General features: G+C 52.1%; 9 protein-coding genes and 1 non-coding gene across 10 annotated transcripts; 4 read left to right on the top strand and 6 right to left on the bottom strand.

Moving 5' to 3' along the window:
- Window positions 1-334: 334 nt before the first annotated feature.
- ASPBRDRAFT_136984 (OPT family oligopeptide transporter) lies at window positions 335-2,734 on the bottom strand (the record flags this gene model as incomplete). The annotated part of the gene is made up of 1 exon (XM_067618854.1): window positions 335-2,734. The coding sequence occupies one exon, from the start codon at window positions 2,732-2,734 to the stop codon at window positions 335-337; it is 2,400 nt and encodes a 799-aa protein (XP_067474233.1).
- A 1,434-nt stretch (window positions 2,735-4,168) lies between these two features.
- On the top strand, window positions 4,169-5,668 carry ASPBRDRAFT_78908 (glycerol-3-phosphate dehydrogenase family protein; the record flags this gene model as incomplete). Its single annotated transcript, XM_067629429.1, has 3 exons — window positions 4,169-4,221; window positions 4,289-5,400; window positions 5,457-5,668. The coding sequence occupies 3 exons, from the start codon at window positions 4,169-4,171 to the stop codon at window positions 5,531-5,533; spliced, it is 1,242 nt and encodes a 413-aa protein (XP_067474232.1). The 3' UTR covers window positions 5,534-5,668.
- Window positions 5,669-5,890: 222 nt separating this feature from the next.
- ASPBRDRAFT_200593 (Con-6 family protein) lies at window positions 5,891-6,298 on the bottom strand (the record flags this gene model as incomplete). The annotated part of the gene is made up of 3 exons (XM_067621452.1): window positions 5,891-5,981; window positions 6,041-6,193; window positions 6,252-6,298. The coding sequence occupies 3 exons, from the start codon at window positions 6,296-6,298 to the stop codon at window positions 5,891-5,893; spliced, it is 291 nt and encodes a 96-aa protein (XP_067474231.1).
- A 2,199-nt stretch (window positions 6,299-8,497) lies between these two features.
- ASPBRDRAFT_48519 (chitin binding peritrophin-A domain-containing protein) lies at window positions 8,498-9,179 on the top strand. The gene is made up of 2 exons (XM_067626103.1): window positions 8,498-8,580; window positions 8,628-9,179. The coding sequence occupies exon 2, from the start codon at window positions 8,643-8,645 to the stop codon at window positions 8,913-8,915; it is 273 nt and encodes a 90-aa protein (XP_067474230.1). The 5' UTR covers window positions 8,498-8,580; window positions 8,628-8,642; the 3' UTR covers window positions 8,916-9,179.
- A 77-nt stretch (window positions 9,180-9,256) lies between these two features.
- Window positions 9,257-10,949, bottom strand: ASPBRDRAFT_136704 (uncharacterized protein; the record flags this gene model as incomplete). Its single annotated transcript, XM_067618820.1, has 7 exons — window positions 9,257-9,338; window positions 9,399-9,472; window positions 9,541-9,958; window positions 10,026-10,495; window positions 10,558-10,605; window positions 10,660-10,704; window positions 10,764-10,949. The coding sequence occupies 7 exons, from the start codon at window positions 10,947-10,949 to the stop codon at window positions 9,257-9,259; spliced, it is 1,323 nt and encodes a 440-aa protein (XP_067474229.1).
- Window positions 10,950-12,022: 1,073 nt separating this feature from the next.
- On the top strand, window positions 12,023-13,692 carry ASPBRDRAFT_136831 (Zn(II)2Cys6 transcription factor; the record flags this gene model as incomplete). The annotated part of the gene is made up of 2 exons (XM_067618836.1): window positions 12,023-12,126; window positions 12,204-13,692. 2 exons carry the CDS (start codon window positions 12,023-12,025, stop codon window positions 13,690-13,692), a joined length of 1,593 nt encoding a protein of 530 aa, XP_067474228.1.
- A 216-nt stretch (window positions 13,693-13,908) lies between these two features.
- Window positions 13,909-14,922, bottom strand: ASPBRDRAFT_34717 (uncharacterized protein; the record flags this gene model as incomplete). Its single annotated transcript, XM_067623264.1, has 1 exon — window positions 13,909-14,922. One exon carries the CDS (start codon window positions 14,920-14,922, stop codon window positions 13,909-13,911), a length of 1,014 nt encoding a protein of 337 aa, XP_067474227.1.
- A 561-nt stretch (window positions 14,923-15,483) lies between these two features.
- On the bottom strand, window positions 15,484-17,436 carry ASPBRDRAFT_187784 (Zn(II)2Cys6 transcription factor domain-containing protein; the record flags this gene model as incomplete). The annotated part of the gene is made up of 2 exons (XM_067620109.1): window positions 16,989-17,436; window positions 15,484-16,927 (listed from the first exon to the last, which is right to left on the bottom strand). Exons 1-2 carry the CDS (start codon window positions 17,069-17,071, stop codon window positions 15,484-15,486), a joined length of 1,527 nt encoding a protein of 508 aa, XP_067474226.1. The 5' UTR covers window positions 17,072-17,436.
- Window positions 17,437-18,219: 783 nt separating this feature from the next.
- ASPBRDRAFT_t254 lies at window positions 18,220-18,293 on the top strand. The gene has a single exon. It is a non-coding gene; the product is annotated as a tRNA-Val (tRNA).
- Window positions 18,294-18,611: 318 nt separating this feature from the next.
- ASPBRDRAFT_162737 (uncharacterized protein) lies at window positions 18,612-24,894 on the bottom strand. The gene is made up of 3 exons (XM_067619507.1): window positions 24,505-24,894; window positions 19,423-24,441; window positions 18,612-19,373 (listed from the first exon to the last, which is right to left on the bottom strand). Exons 1-3 carry the CDS (start codon window positions 24,853-24,855, stop codon window positions 18,738-18,740), a joined length of 6,006 nt encoding a protein of 2,001 aa, XP_067474225.1. The 5' UTR covers window positions 24,856-24,894; the 3' UTR covers window positions 18,612-18,737.
- Between the last annotated feature and the right edge of the window lie 193 nt (window positions 24,895-25,087).

The raw sequence follows: 25,087 nt of genomic DNA, 5'->3' as shown, positions 1-25,087 counted from the left end.
AGGATCTCCGGCAATGAGCATCGACCATCTGCTCCATGGGAGACGTCATTGACATCCCGGGGTCTGTGCATTGTAAATTAGCTTTTTACCCGAGCTTACAACGCCACCCCAATACTAGGTCGGATCAAGCAGGTATTACCACAGACCAAAATTGAAGCGGGGATATCATTACTGCTTTTCGTCTATCATAAGGTTGGGGAAATAGTCTAGAACGATCCCTCAACCCCGTTCATGTACATATTAGATACAGGAAGAAAGCCACCCTCGTCAGTTGAAGGTGGCCTGAGTGCTAGAAGCCACATAGAAGGTCGGTTGCTTGGTAGAGATCAAAAAATCAATCCAAGGCGAAGCATCGTTCCACCGAGTCGGAGTTATTACCCCACCAGTTTGGCATGGAAATTTGCTTGCCCGAGCCGAAGAACAGGAAGATCAACAGCATATTCAGGTTGAAACCCGCATCGAAAGCAGCAGCCACCATGTAGCTATAGCGTTTCCAGACCTCAAATCGATACCGATAGGCCCAGTACATGACAACATATCCACCGATGATTGCCGATGTGTAACCCGTGCTGATATTACCATAGAAGACCGCCAATCCGGAGAAGAAGATGCTAACGTTCCATAGGTCGATGCGCATCCAGCGCGGTAGTGTGCGATGCGCAATGTACAAGATCGGGGGCAGCACCGCGCCCACCAAGAATGCCCAGGGTAGAGGTTTCATTTCCTGCTCCTTGAACAGTCGGCTTGGTCCGAGAACTGCGTACTGGACACCCAGAGTATTCGAGGACTTCAAGGACTGACCCGACCATTGGTTCAACGGATCGGTCTTCTTCCCCGACAGATAGTCTCCTTTCGTATTGAGTACCCATCGGATCACGGCGTAGTTCACTGGAATACCGAGGACAGTGCCGAATATCTGAGAGAAAAATACCGTTCGTGGCGGGATATGCATGTAGTGTCCGATCTTCTGGTCCTGCAGCATGTACTGCGCTCGGTACCAGGCATCGCCGGCAATCGATCCGTATGTGGACGGTCCACAGGGGTGCCGATGACTTTTTCCAGCAGGGGTTTCGACCATGTAGCCATACACCAGCTCATTAAAGGATCCCACTGCCAGTTGATAGTTCGAAATGGCATACAGAAAGCCGAATGGGACCACCAGCACAGCGGCGCTCGCCAGCGCCACAAACAAGGTCCAGATCGGGATCCACAGATAGCCACAGGCAATCGTCACGATCAGAGCCACAAAGCCAGCCATGAAAAGCGCGACGTACCACCAGAGCGGGATCTCCTTGTATGTGCGCTGGAGAACATTGAGACGATCGTGATACTGGTGGTTGATGCTTTGTCCCTTCTCCTGCGAGGCCTTCCGCCGAGACCGAATAACTTTCATCAAGTTAGTCCGAATCTGGACGAAGCCGAAGGTCAAAATCCATGTAATTGCTGCGGTCACTTTCGCATAGTCGAAGAAGGTCGCCCAGAGGTTCTGAAGACCCATGTACATGTCACCGTACTCCGCGAAGGCGGTCTCGTTCAGCTGATAGGTGGAGGTGACCACTTCAAGGGTAGGATAGGTCGTTCCGTTCGCTGTCAGCAGAGAGTTAGACATGAGGCCGTGCTTGTAGGATCCCAGATTTCCCCATTTCGCGGCGGGAAGTAGGACCCAACAATTGAAGACGAAGGCCAGGAACAAAACAACCTGCGTCCACCATGGCGTAAGAAGGATCGAAGATCCGTTCCAATTGATGTTCGACCAGTCGAGAGACAGGTTCAGCAGTCCCATACCTCCCAGCCCGGATCCCAGGAAGTTGGCCACGGCGTTATGCGGCGCTACCCAGCACAAAAAGGCAAGGGAAGATGTGAACGGAAAAACGTATTCGGGCAAGAACTGCCACAATGTCATGCCCAGAAAGCAGAAAAAGAAAATTTTCATCTGCCGCCGCGCAAGGGGGGATGACACATCCTGTTTTCGGAATGTTTCGAACAATGTAGTCTGCATGAGAGCCTGCGGCCAGATAAAGTTGGGGTCATATAGCAAAAGCTGGCGAGCTAGTGCTGCGAAGGCATACCCAATCCAGACAATCGCGAACATGAAGAAGATAGCCACAGCAGCATTGACCCTCTCACCGTAATAGAGCTCCGCCATTGCGATCGGGGTATATCCCAGGTTATAGGTAGCTCCGGACGCCGCCGTCAAGGTAACCAGAACATGTTCCTTGATACTCCACGGCCCTGGGTTAAGGCTAAAGGACCAGCTGGTGAAGGGCACGCGGATCACCCAGGCTGGAAGGACCCGCGCCAGAAAGTGCCCTGCATAGTGGCACGCGATCTGCACAAAGAAAACGGAGTATGGAGCCTCGGTAGTACGGAAGTGGCTCATCATGGATAAGAAGGCACCGGGTACGACGAAGATCACGCACAGAACGAAATAGCGAAAGGTAATTGTGTACAGGGTGGGGTCGTCTGTAAGGCTAACCAACTGGCGCACCTCAAGGGGCAGCGCGGCGATCTCTGGGTCCTCTTCGGCCGCGGTTTCAACCACGTTGGGCTCTTCGGTCTTCTGGCTCCTCTCCAAATCATCCACGGGCTGTTCCTTCACGGACGCCGCTTTGGATACGGAGTCGGACGTCTGGTCCTCCCGGTAGCCCGTCGTGGTGGCCACGGGCGATACGTCGCCGGCATCAGAAGGCGCCGCATCGTCTCGCTTCCGGCGAAAAATCGTGGATAGGCCCATGGTGAAGAGCCGGGATCTAGCGCGCAGAGGCGGATGAGGTGGAAAGACGCATTCCCAAGCAGTTTCTTCCGCAGCAGAGGGGTGGAGGCAGCCCGCAATTATAGCGAAGTGTCATGATCGAGTGACTCCTCGCCCTCTCCGCATCAGGTAAGGGGGCGATGGCGCAATCGAGCAGCAGCAGCGCAGCATTTTCACAGACCCCGGCTGCCAAGTCGGTCGGCTTCACGCCGAATGGCTAGAAAGTGAGAACTGTGCAGGTGGCACAAGCCAGGGCTGGCCATCATGGTGGGGGAAAAAAAATCGGGAAGAGAAAAAAGCAGTAGTATGAAGCTAAAGTGGACGCCCCAATGGCGTTATCGAATCCTTCTCATTCGTGATGCGCCCTTAGGTCGCCGCCCACAGCCTATTCGCAGACGCGCCGTGATTCGACAGACGCCGTTTCAACCTCTTAGCAAGCAACCGGTCCCTGAGCCAGCCATGGGTCCGAGGCCCAAAAAGAAATTTACTGAGGAAGGTGAAAGAGCCAGGCTAGTAGAATTGGGCTTGAACACGCGGAGGGCTGACCGAAGAGGAGATTGTGGCCTATCAGGATTCATCCCATCCGCCCCTCAAGTCGGTCGTGCCCCAATGGGGTGCTTAATCCGGTTAAGCTTAGATAAGAGAAATCGATGAGCAAGATTTGGCGTGGATAACAGAATCGAGTGAGATTGACCGAGACGGCGGCGATAACTAATGGGTTTGAGGCAACAGATAACCGGACGAATTTATCACACCCTTCGAATAATCGATATTGCTTGCGATCGATATCTGACAGCCACTATTGATCCGTCCTTCCGGGTTAAACTTTTCGTTTGGCCGCAGCAGATCCGGTTACGGTGCGGTGCCATCGCGGCTGCACCGCACATTTCGCGCGACTGACCCGAAATAGCCTGGAACTCCTGGAACTCCTAGTCTGGACTTGACTTGACTTCATTTGCCAATCTCCCTTTATCGAAGATAACTTATTGTTTGTGTATGATTTGAGGGTCATCCACCGTCCGAGCACAACAGGGACCGGGATGACCTCATGGCGGTGGTTTCGGTACGGTCGGAGGCAGCCGTGGCAAACCATGGATTTGTACAGCAGTCATCATAGCCAGTGACCACAGAAAAAGCAGGTTGCAGAGGACTTTAGAGTATCCTTATTGATCGATTTAAACTGACAGGGCCGTCATTTTGATTGGGGAGAATAATAGTAGGGAGGGAACGCAGAGGACATGAGCTGGCTGTGAACAGGGCGATGACGTCCTTCTCACATCAGAGCCCCGGACTGTCAGAACTCTCACCAGCTATTATAAACCACTGATCAAATGGCACCTCGACAGTCTTGAGGTGCATTTATGTTCACGCAACCATTGATTCTTGAACAATTGCATCGATTTGACATTCCTGAAGATGCCTGAGCACACACAGAAGCACAAGGTGGCCGTGGTCGGCTCCGGTAACTGGTATGCACCGTCTCTTCCCTGCCGGTGCCGCGAGTTTGGCTAATACCTATCTACCCTTATGTTCCAGGGGATCCACCATCTCCAAGATTATCGCGGAGAACACCAAGGAGCATTCCGACCTTTTCGAGCCAGAGGTGCGCATGTGGGTATTTGAGGAGGACATCGAGGTTCCTGAATCGTCCAAACACCACAAGAGACTAGGCGGCCAGAAGCGCAAATTGACCGAGGTCATCAATGATGTTCACGAGAATGTCAAGTACCTGCCAGATATCGCCCTCCCTGATAACGTCGTCGCCGACCCAGACCTCAAATCAGCCATCAAGGATGCTACCTTACTCGTCTTCAATCTCCCCCATCAATTCATCGGCAAGACCCTCGATGGTATTGTCGGGCACCATCTCCCCTATGCGCGAGGCATCTCTTGTATCAAGGGTGTCGACGTGTCAGACGGAACCGTGACCCTTCACTCGGAGCTTATCATGGAGCGACTGGGCATCTACTGCGGTGCCTTGTCCGGCGCCAACATCGCCCCAGAGGTGGCCGCGGAGAAATTCTGTGAGACAACCATCGGGTACGACACACCTCCGATGGATGTGAAGGAGCGTAATGGAACGCCGAAGGACAACCTGATCAAGATCGATGAGCAGCGGCAACATAAAACCAAACCCACGCATGTCAAGCTACACCCGGTGCCAAAGGATCTTCCCGCTGTCGATGCCGAGCTGTGGGAGACTCTGTTTGCCCGTCCATATTTCCATGTCCATCACGTTCGCGATGTTGCCGGGGTGGCTCTAGGAGGTGCCCTCAAAAACATAGTAGCATTGGCATCGGGGTTCGTGGCAGGAAAGGGCTGGGGAGAAAATGCCAAGGCTGCAATTATGCGTGTGGGTATCCTGGAGATGATCAAATTTGGTCGGACGTGGTTCCCCAAGTCTGTGGATGAGAGAACCTTCACCGAGGAGAGCGCGGGTCTAGCAGACGTGATTTCCTCGTGTAGCGGTGGGCGGAACTTCCGGTCGGCCTGCCACGCAGTAGAGCAGGGGGTCAGTGTCAATGAAATTGAACAAAAGGAGCTCAACGGTCAGAAATTGCAGGGGACTTCGACGGCATACGCTGTTTATGACTTTCTTTCGAAGCACGACCAATTGAAGGAATTTCCCTTGTTTGTCGCTGTTCATGGTAAGTCATCTTTTTGATGTTCAGTTCTGATCACGCTCTAACTAGCTTCATGTCAGATATCCTCGAAGGGAAGTCTACTGTTGACGACCTTCCAGCACTGCTGGATGGGAGGAAGAAGAAGAAAAGCGCGTGAGAGTGCATGCTTGGTTGATGATTTAGCCCATTCAATGGTCTTGCAACCTAGATGATGAGATATGACACGTTGCTAGAATGTTCAATGCCAGTTAATAGATGAATCAGATCTGAATCCATAACAAGCATATTCGTAGCTTGCAAATTGAGGGATGAGGGGCGGACAAGACTACAGCAGGTGGCAGTGAAGGAACGATCGCGACCTGCCGTCACATGATTTTTGGCATTCTACATCGCTATTCTGTAGGTAAACCCGTGACACACATAGTAATGGCCAAGCGATCGTAATAATTAATTATTTCTTATTAGGCACATTATGTTCCCTTGAGTGCAACATCAAAAACACTTATCAAACATCTTACTCTTCAGGAGCTTCACCCGAAAGCTGTCCCAATTTCTGGCCCGCTGCCTTCTTTCCCTGTTGCGAAACACCAGGGTTGCTTTGAGCTCTATTGTCAAAATGATTAATATTCATGCTATTTTGATATCAGAACTGAATCAAACTCACGCTTTTAAGCCACCAGCCACGCGAGTAGGGTCCTTGGTGGCATCACCGCGGAGGTTGTAGAGCTCCTCCCGGGGCTGATCTCCGCCGAGCTGCTCGATCATGGCCTGAGCATTTTGCTTCGCTTCGTCGGAGGTATTAGGGTTGTTAAGGGTGCTATTTGCAACTTGTATTGGAATGAGTTTATTTTGTATCAACTGGAAGGACCACTCACGCCTTATAGCCACGGAGAGCGTTAAGTCTGTCTTCGGTAGAGGACATTATGTGGTAGGTTGGATGTAAATATATATCACGAGGAATAGTACAGTCACGCAACGGTTTTACCACAGCACTCAAACAGACTGCTTCGTCTCACTGCTTATATATCAAGTGTCTCTCATTGTCGTAATCTTAGCCTCACTCGTCATCATTTCATCTTCATCTTTCAATGGGGAGCTAAAGTCAATCTGACTTCATGCTGGCCGGGATGACGCCCGGGTTAAGTAATTTGTATAGGCCTGGGCCTTTTCTTAATCTATGTGATTTGTTGGTGTAAAGTTAGACCATGAGCTACAACCTCTGACCCGCGAAAGACGTAATTCTAGAACGGTGGTAGCCAGGTGCATTGTGGTTGCTCGGTCATTGTTTTGCCTAGCTGGTACTACAATGCTCTCCGCGATGACACCAAGGAACAGGAAACGTGAAGCTTTCGGAATGAATAGTAATTGATAAACCAATGATATCAATTGTTATGAGGATATGGCTACAGACTGAAAGAGACAACCTAGGCTTTCTGGCTGGTGGCCTAGTTCGGAGAGACTACGCTGGCATGTCCTCAGTAGTGCCTTCAACCCGAGCTAAGCCTGTTGTCAGCCTCCGACCTCTAGTGGGAGTGTCATAAAGCATGCCGGCTTCCCTGGATCACTGGGTATGAGCAGATCCTAAACTCCTAAATCATGAATAGTACGAAGTTGTGAATCAATACTCTTGTAACCATCAAAAGCATGTCCCGTACGACGACCGGCCCATGGGCTCAGTTGTGTTATTGCTCCACACATCACGAAGATGGTTGCGTAAATCATCAGCAATCCCGGTAAAGCTAATTGCTTGGAAAAGCACCAAAATCATGCTCCATGGATGAAAATTCTGTTCTCAGCGATCATGCCTCTTGGTCAGTCAAGCTCCTAGGACTAAGCAGTGGAACCTTAGCTGAGCAGTGACTGTTTCACAGACGGGCACACAAGAGATCAAAGCATACGGAAGCATAACCAGGCTGTATTCGAATGTATCCATGATATCAAGATGACGGGTGGCCCATACTGCTGACCCTGATTCGATGCTGAGGTTGACGTGGTTGGCGGACGAAAGCAACCGCGGTCGCACTGACCGCTTATCTGACCTTTGATGAATATGTCCAGCAGTATGAATGCGTGTAGGACATGCAAAGTAGGCGGTCAGGATCCCCGGACAAGGGGGATATTTTCCGCTGTGGATCCTTCGCTTAACTATGAAGAATTCAAGTTCTTGCTCATTCCTCGTCGGATATTTTGAGAATGTCGGTTATACTCCGTATATTGAACTTGGCCACGGGTCTATCTGGTTTGTTTATTGTTGAGGCAGATTGAATTTCCCTGTGTCACAATCCCTGGAGTCAATCTGGGTAGAAGGACAAGGCAGCCAAGCATTCTATTTCTCAACCTGTAAACAACTTGCTCAACTGCATTCTTATTATCAGTTTTAATTTGCGGGATTAAATGGTATACTAAAACTCAAACTAGATCCTAATGCTGCGAAGAAAGCGTTCAACCTTGGCGACTTCGGACTATTACGGTTCTTCAACTTTCAGCTATCCAGCGACACGAATATGTACACCAACTCCATCATATGGTGCAAGTCGCGTCCGCCTTGACCGCGTCGATGCACTATATACACATTATACACAGTCAGCGTGGTGGTCATTGCTGCAGACATCCAAGGCTCCAAGGATAAAGAATCCGGGGATGTAGATCGCTGACCCTCACCCGTGCCGGAACCGGCCATGCTTGTGGGTCTGGAGCAAGGAGCGACGCCAGTGGACCCTGCAGCTTGCTCCCATTGATCCTTGCCATAACATGCAGTATGCTGATGGAAACTTTGGCTATGCCTCAGGTATAGCATTGCAGCAAACTTATTGAATGAGAGTGGACTCGGCGATAGCAGGCTTCTCCCTGGCTTCCAATCGGGAATATCTTGTGACAGTCATGGGCCCTCTAGTTGGCCGAAACAATTCCATCCCTTGAACTACCTGCCTGTGAAAGGGCGATACCGTGTGGGGATTCATCTTGAACTTCCCACATGAACCTGTAGATACCACAACGGGCCATCCCTTTGCTCATAGAAGTTGTCATTCCGTACGCATTCCTACTACAAACACAAACAGACCCCAAAGGAGCCATCTCAGGTATAAATACAAGGTGTTGACCTGCTGCTATTTCCTCTTCATCAACCAGAACACAACAACCATCGACCACCAACTCCAATCATTCCTTCTTCTTTTCTTTTACTAACTATATCCACAGGAAACCGTGAGTTATACACCAACCTTATTCATCACTCAACTAACAATTATCAGACACATCAAGCCAAAATGCGCTTCACCTACCAAGCTCTCGCTGTCTTCATCAGCTCCCTCCTCGTCAACAGCGTTGCCGCCAGCGGCCACGCGTGCGAGAGCAGCGCTATCTGGCCCGATCCCGCCAACTGCCACTATTTCTACCAGTGCAGCCCGGGCACTGAGCCCGCCCACAAGGAGTGCGGTGCTGGCACTGCCTTCAACCCCAAGATCGGCGCATGCGACTACGAACAAAACGTTCCTTCTTGCTTCAGAGAGCCCCACCACCCTCATCCTTTCCGTGCCTAGATGGCCGCCACCCTCAGTACTTTCCGACCGAAGTCACTCCTTTACAACTTGTTTCCGGGTCATAAGTGTATACACTTATCCTCGGGCATATAATTTCTAATGTATCTCTAATTGGGGGGGCTCAACTATACATTATTTTGAAAAGAAAATGTGGATGGATTTGTTATTGGATCTCTATTTTATTTTGTATCATCAGTTGAATGTACTATAACCATCCAACTAATACTACGTTATGTGTTAATCAAAACATATACATCATTTGCTCAAATGCTGACCTATATAACAAGTCTATCAAATCTAGTATGAAATGGTATCACAAACGATAATAGCACGTAAACGCTTTACAAATGATACTGAGGGGTGCTGGTTTCCTCAAATCCCATACGCTGCCACCACCCATCAACACCCATGTCTTCTCGCGAGCTGTCACGTCGTTAGTACGCGTGTAAAATACAAAGATTTCGAATTTCAGGTAGAACTTACTCCCAAGACTCCTTAACAACGGGCTCATTCTGTCCCTCAGCGGGGTTAGGGTTCCGGAAAACAATGTTGTATTTCTGTAACAGCCGGACTGTCAGCACACCCTGCAGACCGCGGGAACGAGATGATAAGAGTAGAAACTTACCAATCCCAATGTAATATGAATTGCCGTCGGGAACGGCGGGAACACTTCCTCCGGCTTCTTCCCCTCAATCATCGCCTGAATGTTCTTCGCTACAGTCGCGGCCTGTGGACCTCCGGGTCTTGCGGCCTTGCGTAGCCCGGTATCGGCGATGTCGCCCAAGGCAAACAGGTTAGGGTACTTCGGGTCCTGGAATTGCAAGGTGGGACGGATACGAATGAAGCCATTGTCAGGGTTGATGAGAGAATCGGGTGAAGAAGCGGGGAGACTCTTGATAAGGTCGTTGTTGGGTTTCTGGCCCGTAGCGAGAATGACGAACTCGGTTGAGAGTTCGGTGCCGTTGTTGAGTTGGACAGTGAAGGGGGTGCCGTTGTTAGGGAAGCCCGATTCGGGGACGACGATGCGCGCGCCGGTTACAAGACTGAGATAGGTTTGTTGGTTAGTTGCATGTTTTAACTCAATGTGGGGAGATGGAGGATAGAACTAACTTGATACCGAGCTCTTCGAAGCGCTTCTTGACGATTTCGTGAAGACCGCGGTGGAACTGAGGCATCAGCTGATCGCGCGACTGCACCACGGTGATCTCCTTCTCCGGGTACAGCTCCTTCATGTCGGTGGCCATCTGCACACCGACAGCTCCACCGCCCACGATTACTACAGACTTGGCTTTCTTGACGTCTGCTTGGTGCTTTTGGAGGTAGATGACGGAGGAAGGCTTGTCGTCGTCTCTCATGGCTGCGGGTTGGGCGAGGCGTGTACCCGTCGCGACGACGAGGTACTCGAAGGGAATTTGCTTCAGACCTTGCCAGTCGCGGTCAAGTGTGACATGTTTTGGTTCTACGGAGAGGACGCGCGCCTGGACGACTGCATGTTGTGTGGCGTTGGGAGCGGAGGAGTAGAGGCGGGAGTAGGGGATGAAAGCTTTTTGTTCGTGGCCGGGTACGACGGCGAATCGGGGCTGAGGTGCGGGTCAGTTTGTGTTACTAACGATGTCTCGAGAAAGATGGTGCTGTCACATACAAATGCGAATAGGTGGTGGAAGTGACTGTGGGGTTCGATCAGGAGGACCTGCGGGTGTGGGTTAGTATGGTGGCCCGGATAGATGGGCACAGTGCGACATACTCTATGTGTGTTGGGCACAACCCGTGCAAGCTCTTGTGCCACCCCCTGTAATTGTTGTCAGCCATGCTTCTACCATTGAAGATAGAGTGCTGCGCGAGTATTACCTTTCCGACATAGGAACCGCCCACGACGATGACGTTCTTCAATGACGATGCGGCCATGCTGTTGGATTTTCCGGTATGATCTTCGACAATTCTTGGAACAATGGACGAGATAATCAATGCGATGCTTGCAGTGATGAATATATATGAAATCCACGAAGATAGAAGTCGGTTTGAAGATAGAAACATGATGAAGGCGCGACCGAGCGACCAGCAGCGCGACTATATAAGGGCGGCAGAAGGCTTAGCCCCGGAGGCAAAGTGGGGGATTGTCGCCAGGGGTGCTTCGGCATATTCCTTATCTGATCTCCCGATTGCCCTTTTGAGTATCTCCGAAATGGGCTTCCACCACCGGATTGGTCCCGGGTGGCAGTGGCGTCACTCCGATATTTCCGGTGGTCCACATTACCGTGTAGTATTTTGCGGGCAATTGGCAGTGATTTCGGTATGGATGATGGGGTGTTGTGACTTGTGAGGCGATTATGTAGATGCTCAGAGAGTAAGAGCGCCATACGAGCGGAGGGTGTGTATAGACTCAAACTCAAGGATTATCTCGACCATGTCAGTAGTATCAGCGACAGCGACTTCTTGCTACAATTTCTGGAGCAGTTGAAAAGCGGAGGATTCTTTGTCATCACCTTCCGTACGAACCACCGCCTGCCTAAAGATCAGATAAGAAAAGATCAGACTGATGCACCGAGGCACTGCCGCTGAGACCCACGGCAGTTGATCGCGGATGAAGTTCTCGGATATGCGGGGCTCGGATATACGGCCAGATTGATGACGTTCCAAGGATTCGGTTCTCGGTTCCAGGGATTCAAGTAATGCTGAGGCTGAACTTGCCAGGACAGAATGTATGATAGATACTACATGCGTTACGGGCATCGCTGTTTCCTATTGGGATTCTAGCATGTTTCTACCTCGCGCTCGTGCTGCCTCCCTTACTACGCAGCGCAGGTTCAGCGACTGCAACCGCACTACCAAAGCCTTATGGATAAAGCCGCAATACAGGAAGACCAGAAACGAAGCTCCGATTTGCTGCCGCCTACTCTTCGGCAAGCTGCTGCCTAGTAAATCGAGGAAATGACTCGATTACGGGAAGGATGACGCTGCGGCCTCGTATCTCAGGCGTCAGCCACGTGGAATTCTACGCTAAGCCCCGTGATCTTGTGCTGATCGCGTCTCACCCAGCACACACTCAGCTAGCCAAGTTTCATATATCTTCAGGCTAAGCGTCCTCAATTCTCCTCGCAGCTCGACCTATGTTCCTCGATACTCCAAGGCTATCCGAAATCACAACAACCCCAGCATCCACACGCAGGAGAGCTGGGGGAAGAAGGTCCAACACTGGGTGTCGTACCTGTCGGTAAGTTTAGTCTGCAGGACGCTAAAAGGAGTGCCATGCACGCCTCGCTAATGAGGACTGCGCCTTTCACTCCATAGAGCCCGTCATAAGAAATGCGATGAAACCCCAGGCGCCTGCAACAATTGTACATCCACGGGCCGAACTTGCGATGGATATGAGTTTCATCGGTTGCCCCGCGAGGGGCGGAGAACCAGAAAAGTGGTGGTGGGGATAGCAGTGCCCGCTTCACTCACAAACCGGATCCATTGGGTGATGAATTCCGACGAGCGACGATCATTCGCCTACTTCCAGTATCGATCTATGCCCGCGTTCCTAGGGTGGTTCGACTCGTCGTTATGGCAGAAATTGGTACTCCAGTTGAGTTACGCGGAGCCCGCTGTATACCATGCAGTTGTCGCGTTGAGCGCCGTCCACCAAGATGCCGAGCAAAAAGGTATGCCGCTCGCTAGGGAGGACTTGGACAATACTTGGCATCGCTTCGCTTTGGAACAGGCGGGACGCTCCATCGCCCTGCTCAACGCCCGGCGGGCATCACAAGATCCCTGTCTGAGAGAGGTCACTCTGCTTTGCTGCTTGCTTTTCACGTTGTCTGAATTGCTGCGTGGCCGATACGATGCCGCCTTTACGCACCTTCACAGTGGAATACGCATTCTAAAAGCTCTTGGCGCCCGTAGACAGCTTAATTCGGTGGCAGTCTCTAAGTCACCGGTGGAGTGGTGCCTCGTTGAGGCATTCGCGCACTTGGACGTCCAGTCTACTCATTTCGGCGTAGGAGGACCTATATGGTTCATTCATAAGCAAGACAACCCTCTACTTGGGATTGAGGGATTTCCTGCTTTTCAGACACTTGCAGAGGCGCGTCGGGCCTTCGATCATGTAATGAGCGCTGTTCTCGAATTCACAACGAAGGCTTGGAGCTCAACCCAAAGTCGTGTCGCTTTGAACTACGAAACACTTTACAAGAAGCAGCTCGATCTTTGTCTCTGGGTGGAGACATTCGCACGGGCATTTGATACATTTCGGACAGACACATACCCCCAATTGAGCCCGAAAGAGCGACGAGGAGCCGACGTGATCCACCTACATCAGCGATCAGCAATCCTCACCCTCCAGACCTGCCTTTTAGACGGAAACGAGCCGGTACTTGATCAGTATACCCCCGAATTCGAAAACATTCTATCTCTCGTGGATGGAATTATGCACACGTTTCCAGAACGGCCGAGCGTCTGCTTTGATATGGGCATCATTCCACCCCTTACTTTTGTAGCGACCGGTTGTCGTGATTACAGTGTGCGGTGGCGTGCTATTCGGTTGCTTCGTTCCTGGCCTCATCGTGAGGGGACCTGGGATTCAAACTTGTGTGCGCAGTTGGCGGTTCACGCTATGAAAGTGGAGGCGATGAATAATTTCAACGTGACTGCTGATGGAACGACAGCGGATGTTCACGATGAGCCATCCCTGCGAGGAATGTTCATGACAGTCGAAGATGATCAGCGCCAGGCGCGGATTTCCTACTTTCTTGGAGATGTGAAGCATGAACACCGGGTCATGCTGGAGGAGATATAAGTTTCTCTCGGTGGATATGCTACACCGGGGCTGCCGATGCTGATGTGTCAATGATACATTGTTCGAAGAGTGGAATTATTGACGCCGCGAGACAACAGGATTACGAACACGACTAGATGGTAGTTTTAGGTATTCCGAAAGTCTGCAATTCGCTTTGGAGATCTCTCCATTGCACTGAGTTTGGGTCACTCAGAGTGATGGCAAAATACCAGGGAACTAATGAATCACGAACGGCGCTTCCTGAACCGGCGCAAACAGTTCTTCAACCGGAACCACCCTCTCAATCATCCCCTGCTCATACAGATACTGCACTAGAGCCTCCAAAGTCTTGCGGTTCTTCTCAATCCTATACGGCCAGCAATCCTCCCCGAACACTTCGACAGTTTCTTCCAGCGCCTCCCGCAACCACGGCAACATACAGCGGATCATACCAGGCATGTAGGTTCTCTTGCGAACCAATTCCTTCGACTCATTCAGTGCCTGGAACAAGCTTGTAGCAACCCACTTGTGTTGATCGTACACTTCCCTGCGGATAGCGACCAGGTGCATGATCGGGAAGATGCCCGTTTTGCGATAGTACTCCTTCTCGGCCTCCTTATAATTAGGGAACAGGCGCTGGATATGAGGTGTCTTCTCATTGTCCCAGAGACACGATGGGACCTCCGCGCCAATAGTCGCATCGATCTCGCCGTCCGCTAGCAACTGATTCAAGGATTTGCCGCTGTTGTTTTTTTCGATATTGGCCAGCGGCTTGTCCCCTTCCCTCCGAATCAGGACGGATGGCTTTCCATGAGCCCCGGGCGCGTCCATCCGCCCTTCTATCCAGGTGATGCTCGACAGATCCACTCCATACTCGTGCATTAGAAGTCCGCGGATCCATACGGCAGCGGTCATAGTGTATAATTGTACCCCGATGCGCTTCCCCGATAAGTCAGCGGGCGACTTGATGCGGTCAGTGTTGACGACAATGTACCCATGACGGAATGTACGAAGCGGGAAGGCCGGGACAGCAGTGAAGGTGCGATCGCCGGCGACATGGCGGGTAATGAATTCGCTACTCGAGAGCTCAGAGGCGTCGAACTCGCCGTTGCGGACCATACGGTCAAACACGTCGCGGGGGTGCTGAACCTCGACAAAGTTCAGATCGAGTCCCGCGGGCCGGACCTCGCCGGTCGCGAGCGGGACCATGCGGTCGTAACAGGGAGCAGCAAAGGAGAATGGAACCGGCATTGTGACTGTGCTTGCGGTGAGGGTGACGAAGGGAAAAGAAATTACGCATGTGGTGGGTGGAGGGCGGCTTGATAAAGAGCTTAGGAAATGCCCAGAAACCTAATCGCAGACAAGGCGACCCACTGCAGACTCGGCCGTGGGCGGCAGTGGAGATGATGCTCGGGGTTAGCATCGTTGCAATGGCCCCGAGCGGAGCTAGACAGCGCATCGCATGATTTTGTCGAGAGAATTTATCCGCCAAAGTGGATAGGGCTGCTCTTAGAGATGATACTTCCAAGCCCAAGATATCAGGCACACACAAGGAACGCCTTCTTGCGCATCGGGTCCATTCAGGGTCGATTGAATGAAGAGATGGCAGCAGATTTGCAACTCGGACTTATGGAGGAGATCCTCGGACTTCTCGGACATATCCCATTGGCAGGATCGAAGCGCGTCAGATTACTCTGGGCTTATTCTTGTCCTTGGTTCAGTCTCGGCACCCGATGGATAACACCGGTTTTGACTGAAGAGGAATCTTCGAATGCCCATCCGCAAGCTCCACACTTATCGCTCACTACAAGATCATGGGCGCGACGGCAGCTCAGACATTCTCAGAAGCGGAATTGTAGGCTCCCCCGCGCCAGCCTTGATAGACTCAAGGGAGTCAACGAGGAATTGATCCTCTGCCTCAGTCGTCTGCAGCATCGATATGGCCTTGTCTTCATTGGGAAAGTCCCTTCTCAGCGCATTCAATGCCATCAGAGCCATGACATTAGAGCTATGAAGGCCCTCATAATGTGGCCATGACCGCAAAAGATGAATCGCGCGTATTCGCATGTCCACATCTGGGCACTGTGTGGCCACCAGGTACATGTGGGCAATGATGACATGGTCCATTACCAGACCCGAGGTGGACCGGAGCTTGTCGATTTTGTTCTCATGGGCCTGCAGGAGCGCAAGGAAGTCTGGGACTAGCTCATCTAGCACTGGACCACGGATCAACACAGTTTCGAGTGAGAGGGTGTGACCAAGGTAGAGCAATTGGACAATATCTGCTCCCATTTGCTCCTTCTCATTCAACTGATGATATATACGTGCGTAAAAGGACTTGAAGTGTAAGTCAAACTGAGCGAAGCCACCTAACAGTCGTCTTTGAGTTAGGTAGAGTGATTCGTAGTTGGCCTCCATGTCGGGACCGTTCAGGCTCCAGCTCCTGGCATAGAAGGGTATTCCAGCTTCGAACATAACTGCCAGGCCCTCTCGTACCTGGTCAAGGCTAGTAAAGCCGCCTGTTGGTGCTTCGAACGACTTGAATGGGGATCTTTGCCCATACTCGAGGCTTAGGATCGGAAACCGAGTATCATAGAGAGAAGCCTGTATATCCAGCCGGCGGAATGCGGCCACTATCGATGGCGCAACCTCCGACTCCAGCTTCCCTTGAATCTCAAGTTCTTTCAGGATACGGAGACCGCCGTGTAAATGCGTAAACGCACTGTCATACTGCGCCACCAGCACATCGAACAGGATAAAGAGTAGACAGCACAGGAGGAGAACTTGTCGCAGCTGAGGGTCCTGAGAGTTCCGACGGTGATTCAGAAGCGCTATGGCACGCATGGACTGCTGAAGGGAAAAATAATAGCGCGGGCTCCCGATGCGAGTCCTTTTGGAGATCTGCATATCATGCCTTTCAGACTCCTGGTGCGCAGCACTCAACATAATCACGGCATGGAATACAGCAGGGTCCGAACGAGACATCTGCAGGGCCAAATGCTGCCAGAGAGGCGAATCGAAGAACCCGGCCAGATTCGCAACCGAGCGATATTGAAAATAGGAATAACAACGGTGTTCGTCCGACGTCATCGTCCAACCCAGGCGAGTGCCTATATCCTGGAGACCTGCGCGCTGCGGCAACCGATATGGATCATACCCATCGCACTTCCAATTAGCCGAAACACAGTTGTTGCATTGCCCTGGCGATTCATCACATTTAATCCGTCGGAGTCTGGGAGCATTGAAAGAGAAAGTCCTCAGTTAGCGCCAATTGCCACGTGCCATTCAAGCTTCCATGGGCTGCTTTTTCACCTTACCGGCAGGTACGGCAACCTGTCCTGGATCTCGTTCCGGTTCTCTTCCGGTGGTTGCTGGATAAGATGAGTTGAACCTGGGCCATTCTTGAAAACAGCGACTCACGTTGGGTTTATCTGGTCTCGATCGGCTTTCGGGATGGCCAAGCGGAAAAGAAGAAGCGGGAGAGGGCCCTAAAATACTTCCTAGTACGGAGTAGTTGGCGGGTATCAACTGATTAACCTGTTTTGCTCTCGGGGATAGCCGAGTGCTTAATAGCACTAGTCTAGTCCGCCGGGCCAGACTGACACTTACAGGTAAACAGGATCTGTGGAATGTGGATATATTAATTCGGCCCCTGCGTTTGCCCCGCAGGAACTGTGATTAAATCATTTTATTACCCGATGACCATGATATGGGTAGTGCTCAAAATAAGTCCCCGATTCCGACTTGGACTTCTCGGTAGTTTTCCTCCTCCTCCTAGCCGACCTTATGATTCTGACATGGGTGCAAGATACTGCAGCCTTGCCGTTGCAGGATCTAGACAATGCTCTTATCCTGTTCTAGGGTGGTTCTAGGAAAGGTTGGTAGTTTAATATATCGTAGCCTCACGTCAGCACAGCATATTCCCTTTGAGGTAGTTTCTAGGAGAAGACGCTTTGTGCTAGTATGTATCTCCCACGTGGTATTCACACTATTATTGGTTACTACATTAGTAGTAACGTTGGCAGTGTGCGATTGCGACTAAGACTAAGTGCAGGCGGAGATATATAATTCCGCTGCAAGGCAACGATGCCACACCATTGGGGCCAAATAGCAAGTTATTTTCTGATGCGAAACACAAGGACGCCATGGTTATGTCCAAGTATATATAACTATCTGGAGGATAGATGCGATGATGCTCGAGACGAGACCTGCAGAGGGAAACAAAGTTGAAAGTCACTCCGTACTCGAGTCATGAAAAAGCCAACGGCGGAAACATGTACCGCGATCGCTACCATTGGCTGGACTGGATTGTAAAATATAGACTGCAGACTAGTCGTGCTATCGATAGTAGACAACAGCAGATGAGGAAGCAGGAAGTGCAGTGCAGGGCGATATAGATCACCTTCTGCTGAGCTTGCAGTTAGACGCATTCAAGAAGAAAAAGGATGATATCATGCATGAACCTTGGGATCATAGTGAATACTATTTTATCCCAAAATCATAACTTTGAGAATATGAGAGCAAATATTCAAGAATCTTTCAAGCAATGGCTGGTTGGTGTAGTTGGTTATCACGTATCGTTAACACCGATAAGGTCCTGGGATCGAGCCCCAGACTGGTCATTCCTTTTTTTGTTTTTGATTTTTTTGCACCGTACCCGGCCTTGGGTGATAGAACTTCGTTATGTTTTTGTTTCTGGGTGGGGAGCATCTGTCGGAATTATTTGTACTTTTATAATTTATACTACGATGATTCCTGCCAGTCATTGATTGGCAGGCTATGAGCCAGGTAACTAATCCCGCTTGCTTGGCTTCACGACGGGGTCTGTATCGAAGTGGATGGGCTCATATTTTGAGATAGGGGTGGAACTATGACAGCGATCATGTATCTCATGTTTTAACAACATCCTTGAGATGGAAGATCGACAACCAACCTATGTAGCAGTATCTTATTTAGTATATTATCAACAGAATCACTATTATTACATTACTATAACACTATAAACACCGAACACCTAATTACAAAAACTGGCAATCTGGTTTCCAATCTGTTTTTGTTCATCCCACTTATAGAGCAGTAATGGAAAGTCGCTTGGCTCCTGCGTTACCCGTCAGCAAGGCAGACCCACTGGACTGTCGCAGATGGTTCGAGTGCTTGGCTGGCTCTTCGACATCCAGGCTGAACCGCCGAGGCCGCTCCCACATGCCCACTGAATCGTCTGCCGCGGACGGCTGCTCCAACTTGGCAGATGACAGGCCAAACTTGGTTGCAATTTGCTGTACGCGTTCCTGCGCCGCCGTCGCGTCGATCGCCGCACTCTGTCCTTCCTTGGCTAGACGAGTCTGTGCCCGCTGCAAGAGCTCCAGGTGTTGAGTGACCGCGTTGACAGCGGCTGCCTGGTCCTCGGTCTCGTCGTTCAACAGCTCTGCCAGGGCGGTCTCATGCAGAGCAGCTGCAGCAAGGTTGTTGCCGGACGCCGTGTACAGTCCGGATAGTAACTTGTTCATCTCGAGAGTGACGGGGTCGGAATTGCCCCAGACCTGGCGCAGGTTGTAGCAAATGTCCTTGCCCAGCGTTGTGGCGGCCGTGACATGGCCTCGGCAGAACCGAGTCTCCACCAGACGCCGGCCAATCCAGACAACCGCGGGTAGGGTCCAGGTCTTTTGGACAATCCGAGAGGTCCAGAGGTCGGTGAGAATGGCCTGTTTCGTTAGAATGGATAGCATACGACTTAGGAGGATGGCGACTTACCTCGAGATCTTGGAACATCTCGTGCTCCCCCAATACTGTCACCAGATCGTTGAGCTCTTCGAATGGAAGTTCCGAGAACTCCATAGGGGTATCCCGTGCATTGTTCATGACCTCCTGGAGAAGTGTCTTCGACTCCAGGGACATCGCATTGGCTGTGGTAGACTCAGTGCACTTGTTCACCTGGTAGCCGCAGAGGTACAAGCACAACTTTATTGCGGTGAAGATGCTCTCCGTCGACCGCAGTCCATCGGTCAGATGGACGAACGAATGGAACACGCTGGTCACATCAGTGGCTTCCTGGAATCTCGAATGATTGCATAGATCCCGGACCATGCTGGTGGTCTGAGTGATGATGTTGAGATTGTAGTCATCATGCAATGACTCGCGTCGGCACAAGGAATAGAACTGGTACACACCATCCTTCTTTCGGGCTTGCTGTGAAACAGAAAGTGTGTTGCAGAAGAACTCGTACAGCTTGTTCTGGGTGCCCTGCGCTGCTGCGGTACGCTTCTGATCTGTCTGCAAGCGGTGCAACTTCTCGCCGGCGGCAAGGGTGGGCATGAGATCATGACCAGCCAGGCTTTGCTGGAAGACGTTGTATACCTCGCCTTCACTGGACAAGTCGTCCAGAATCTGGCGCGAGGTACGTGTGCGGCCGAAGACTTCCTCGAAGTTTGCCACGAACAGAGCCGGTCGGTACTCTTCGAGATTCTTCCGCTGTGCCGCGGGAGTGTCGTGGATAACTTGCTGGTGCAGACTGTCGATGAGTGCCCAGCCCTCGGTGTTATATCCGCATTCTAGGTAGATCTCTGCCAGCTGGCGGGCACGATACACCAGAGCGTCATGGTTGGCGGTAACGTGGACGACCTCATCGACGTGCTCATTCAAGAGGTCGGCACCTCTCCGACGAGATTCAATGTTGTCTTGTAGAGAGTACATGCGAGCAATTTCACGGAGCCACATGAGCGTGGTGGGCGCGGAAAGACCCTGCTGCTGCTTGGAGAGTGCAAGCTCTTCGAGGTACAAGGCACGAGCTTGTTGCGACGTATCCTTGTTGCGCAAGTGGAGCTGCGCCATGCGATGCTTGATGTCCATGGGCAGTGGCTGTGTCATGTCAGGGAGAGAGCGTGACGCCTCCGTGGTAGACACCCAGTCGCTAGTCTTCAGCACCTGACGGTACAAGTCGATAGCCTCGCTGCTATGCCGGTCGCTGCTAGCACAGAGCGCTGCAAGATACATGGTTGCGTCTCGAGTACGGGTACTAGTCGGCCCATACAGCTTACGGCACAGATGCTGATGCTGTGATGCAACCTGGTAACGCTCCTCATAGCCCGCTTCACCAGATGTGCTCTCAAGGATTGCCATGTACCCAGCATAGGTCTTGGGAAGCAATCCTTCCTGCAAAGCACGGTCGTAGCCATCCCTTTCATCGAAGTGCACCAGTGTCGGCCACAAATGACGATAGACGTCGAGCGCAGCATCCCATTTCTTGTCCTTTTCATACAAGTCTGCTAGAGCCACAGCCGCGCGAACGCCGGACGAAGAGATCCTGCCATCACGTACGGATGCCTTGTAGATATGACGGTAACTGTCTTCAGCCTCTGCACGCCGGTCCAGACGCAAAGCCAAGTCGGCCTCATAGTAGCGACTGTCCAGCGTGTGCTTGTCATGCGCACCTAAGCGCGAGGCGAAGAACTCGCTGACTTGTCGGAGGAGGATCAATGCCTTGTCAAACTGGAAAGTGGTCTCGTAGAACTCAACCACTGTTTTTGTCACTGTAGTGACGGCTGGCACCGCAACCTGGTCCGCAGTAATCGAAGCCTTGAATGCGTTGCCGTAGACAATGGTGGCTCTCTTAACGTCCAAGCGACGGAAGATACAGTAGGCGTAGTCAAGGGCAAGACTAGACATCAGTGGAGAAAGATCTGACGAGAATTTGGCCCTCGTTTGGGCATCCTCGACGTCAGGCCAGGCATGCTTGAGCACAGCCCAGGAATAGTCTGAACCCTTGCGCCACTCCTCCTCTCGGATACATTGAGTGGACAACTGGTGAGAAAGCATCATGATGGACTTCGTGTTGCGGGTGTCTCCTGCAGAGGCCAGGCTGTCTATCCAGCCGGGTAGGAGCTCCTGGTCTTCGGGAGACAATCCGGCCATAATGTATTCGGTTTCAGCCGTGGTGGCATCCTCGCTGGGAATCATACCTTTGGTAAGTGATTCCGCCAAAGACACTGCCTGAGACGAGTACACTTGACCAGAGGACTGGTAGTACTTCCACATCTCCAGTGCGAGTGCTCGGTCCATATCAGTCAAATTCATTTCCCGCGCTTCACCGCGCAGCTCCTCCGCACGCTTCAGCATTTCGGGGGACTTGACGCCGCCCTCAGCCTCCAAGTCGGCTGAAAGTTCGCGAAGAATGGACGTGGCCCGATCAGATTGACCCCGACGACGCAGGAACTGCGAGTAGTAGAATGCAACCTTAGTCTTCTGATCCCACGATGTTTTAGGATCCGCCTCGCGCGCCGACAGTCCCATCCACAGTCGCGAGAGCACGGTCTCGGCTTTGGAGACTTGATTGTTCTGCTCATAGAGCTGAGCCAGATAGAGAGAGTAAGCAACCCGGCGCGGGTCGGTCGCATCCATGGACCGAAGCATGTTCTCGTACTTAGTGCCGGCCAGCTCCAATGCTAGCTCATCAGGAGGTGCGATGTCGAAGTGCTTCGTGAGGAAATCGGCAGCTTGCATGGTCTCCGAAGAGTGAGCACCATAAGTCTTCACAGTCTGGCGGTAGAATTCCTTGGAGACGTTGAAAGCCTCATCATTCTGGTCGTTCTCCTGATACATGTTGACAAGTCGATCAAGGTACTGGAGCCGCTGGGGGAAGCTGATGTCGGACTTGCCCCAGCCGGTCATCGTCATTTCTCTCAACGTGCCAGACTTGCCTCCTCCACTAGTAAGGCGACCGGCGGCCGGCGAGGATACAAGCATATTCTCCAGATCCTGGGTAATAGTGTTGCTGGCTCCCAGCTGGCCTCGGCTCACCGTCCAAGCCTGGTAGAGATGATCATTGGCCCAGGATGTACGCGCCTTCTCAGACGCCCGAGCACTCAGGATAAGGCTTTGTAGGACAGCCGGAGAGTCACTTCCCAGCACGACACGACGGACTCCAACCGCCAATCGATACAGTTCAACAATACTTGACCGGCTGAACTGCGACTCACGATTGGTGAGTTCCAGCTGTGCGAATAACACAGTGTCAGGAAGAGCGCGCCGGAAGGCAGTTGGGAATGAGAGCTCGCGGTCGGAGGAAGCCATCGGCGAGGACAACATGTGAGAAAGCCAGTACCGGGCGGTATATTCAAGGAGCACATAGGCGTCCAGGTAGCGGTCGCGGACGTCAACGCTCATTTTGTCCCAGGAGACGGAGATTTCGTCGGACACAGAGCGACGTACCCAGGCCAGACAGCGGATCAGAAGATCATAGTGCGCGTCTGCCAAAGAGAATGGAAGCTCCTGGCGCATCTGGGCTCTGGCTTGGAGGTGCTCGCGGACCATGGGATGACGGAAAGAAACGAAGCCATCACGCACCGACACCAGCCGCCCAAGAGGCTGGAAGACATCGCGCTCCACATTCGGTGGACGAGATGAAACCTTGAGCGTTTTCAGATCAACAGCCAACAGCTGCTCAACCTCGGGTATGCGCAATGGACGCTCACTGGCGACCAACCAAGCAAGTAGGCTCTGCGTGCCGAGACGGTTGAGGTTGATGTTGCGCAGATGGTAGTCAATGAGGTCACCCAGCGTGTTGGGCATCTTATGAACAGCCGCTGTCATTTCATTGTATGTGGTCTGATGGCGCACTGCCTCAGCGGCAAGCTGTGCCCACACAAAACATCCTTGCGAGCGGTTGACAATAGACGTAGTGAGAGATTCACGCTGGGCTGGCTCGAGTCCCGAGAAGGAGGTGTCCGACAGCATTATGTCTGTCACGGCTTCTTGCAGATCCTGGTGAGTCGTGGCAGTGTTCATTGCAATCTGATGCGTGTTGGCTGTCTCCCGAATAGGCAGCAGGTCAGTCGACATTGGCCGGCTGAAGATAATTAATTTCGAGGGGGTATTTGCGACGGTATCCCGAAGCAAGCCGAGGAACGCGCTGACAGTGGTCTCGGCATGTTTCATTTGATCGAACCCATCAACCACCAGCATGAAGTGGAGGTTGGACTGGACTGCGGTCCTGATAGCTGTCCACAGCTGGCCTTCCACTTGGGGATCGGAAGCGCCAGACGTAGCCAATTCCATAGCGCCGGTAACAGCCGCGAGGATGGCATCCTGAGTCTTGCGACTGCTCACGCAATGGTCAAGCATCTGGATTAGAATTCCCTTGAGGATACTGAGCGTGAGGGTCGAGATTGGGACGTCCGACCGGATAACGATAGGGATGACGTTCCAGATATCATACTCCGAGGCGGCTTGCAGCCTTTCAACGGTCCACTGTGCCAAGGCGCTCTTTCCACAACCAGGGTTACCCCGAATCATCAACATGCTACGCCGGCCCATCGCAAACGTAGTCAAATGAGGCTCGAACCAGGTGAATGAGCCGTCAGCCAGGGAATGGCTATGACTCTCGAGCAACATCTGGAGCGGACGGTCCTGTAGCTCCAGGAACTGGTAGATAGCGGGAAGGTCCACGGTCGTATGTTGCTTGGCTGTACCAGACTCGAGGACAAGAGCAAAGATCTGCCGCCAGTGGGTGATGAACCGATTCGTATAGCGGAAGAACGCAGCATCCACCGCAGTGGTCATAGTCTGCCAATGCTGGGTCCGTGTAGCCTGTCGATATTCCGAGGTTACATGGACAACGAGCTCCAGCAGATGGGCATAGATTTCCGCAACCTGCTGCTGAAGGGGCCGTGAAACCGGGAAGAAAGTCTCTTGCTGAAGCAACAGCGAGATGCCCAGTGTGACACGACCGTAGCGGCCGTACAGGCTCTCGAGGACATCGATATGATCAATTCCCATCTACCCGACCATGTCAGTCATCTACATGGTGTGCGACACCTCACCAAAGGCCAAAAGACTTACCTCGAGAAAGAGGAGATTAGTACCCCAAATCAATTTGGTAGCTTCCTCAGCCCCGTCCATGAAGCTGTAGACCGAGTCCCGGAGAGAGCCGACGGCAACGGCCAGCCGAGAGGCACGCCGCAAAGCTCCATCAAGGCGACTGCCATCGGGGGGCATGCGCCGAAGCCGTTCGGCAGCAATCGTGTCGAAGAAGACATCTAGGGTGGGTGATTTAGCCTGGATTTCATTTGCCGTAAGCCCGAGACGAGTCGGGCACTCCTGAGAGACGGTGTTCACCGTCTCCCGTAGAATTGGGAGAGATGCTGTGCCCCCATTCACAGCAAGGGTTCCCTTAGCATGAGTGGACGCCATTGCTGGATCCTTTCAGTGGGAGGTGAATGGGTAGGAAGCATAGCATGGAGCAATTGGCTTCTCGTCGAACGTGGTTGCTGGACGGTATATGAGTTTTCCGCTTCCCTCCGCAAGGGTCGATGATGCGAGGACCAACGCTGAAGTCCGAACCCTGAGCAATCTTGACATCATGGCCTTCTTCCCCTCCGGATTGCTTGCCTGCCTCTTGTCTGAAAGGTGGAAACTCGAGGAA

The sequence above is a fragment of the Aspergillus brasiliensis genome (genome assembly GCF_001889945.1).
Source record: "Aspergillus brasiliensis CBS 101740 unplaced genomic scaffold ASPBRscaffold_18, whole genome shotgun sequence".
In the NCBI taxonomy this organism is placed as follows: domain Eukaryota; kingdom Fungi; phylum Ascomycota; class Eurotiomycetes; order Eurotiales; family Aspergillaceae; genus Aspergillus; species Aspergillus brasiliensis.
The sequence above is the reverse complement of the archived record's forward strand: the minus strand, read 5'-3'. Positions and strand labels throughout refer to the sequence as shown.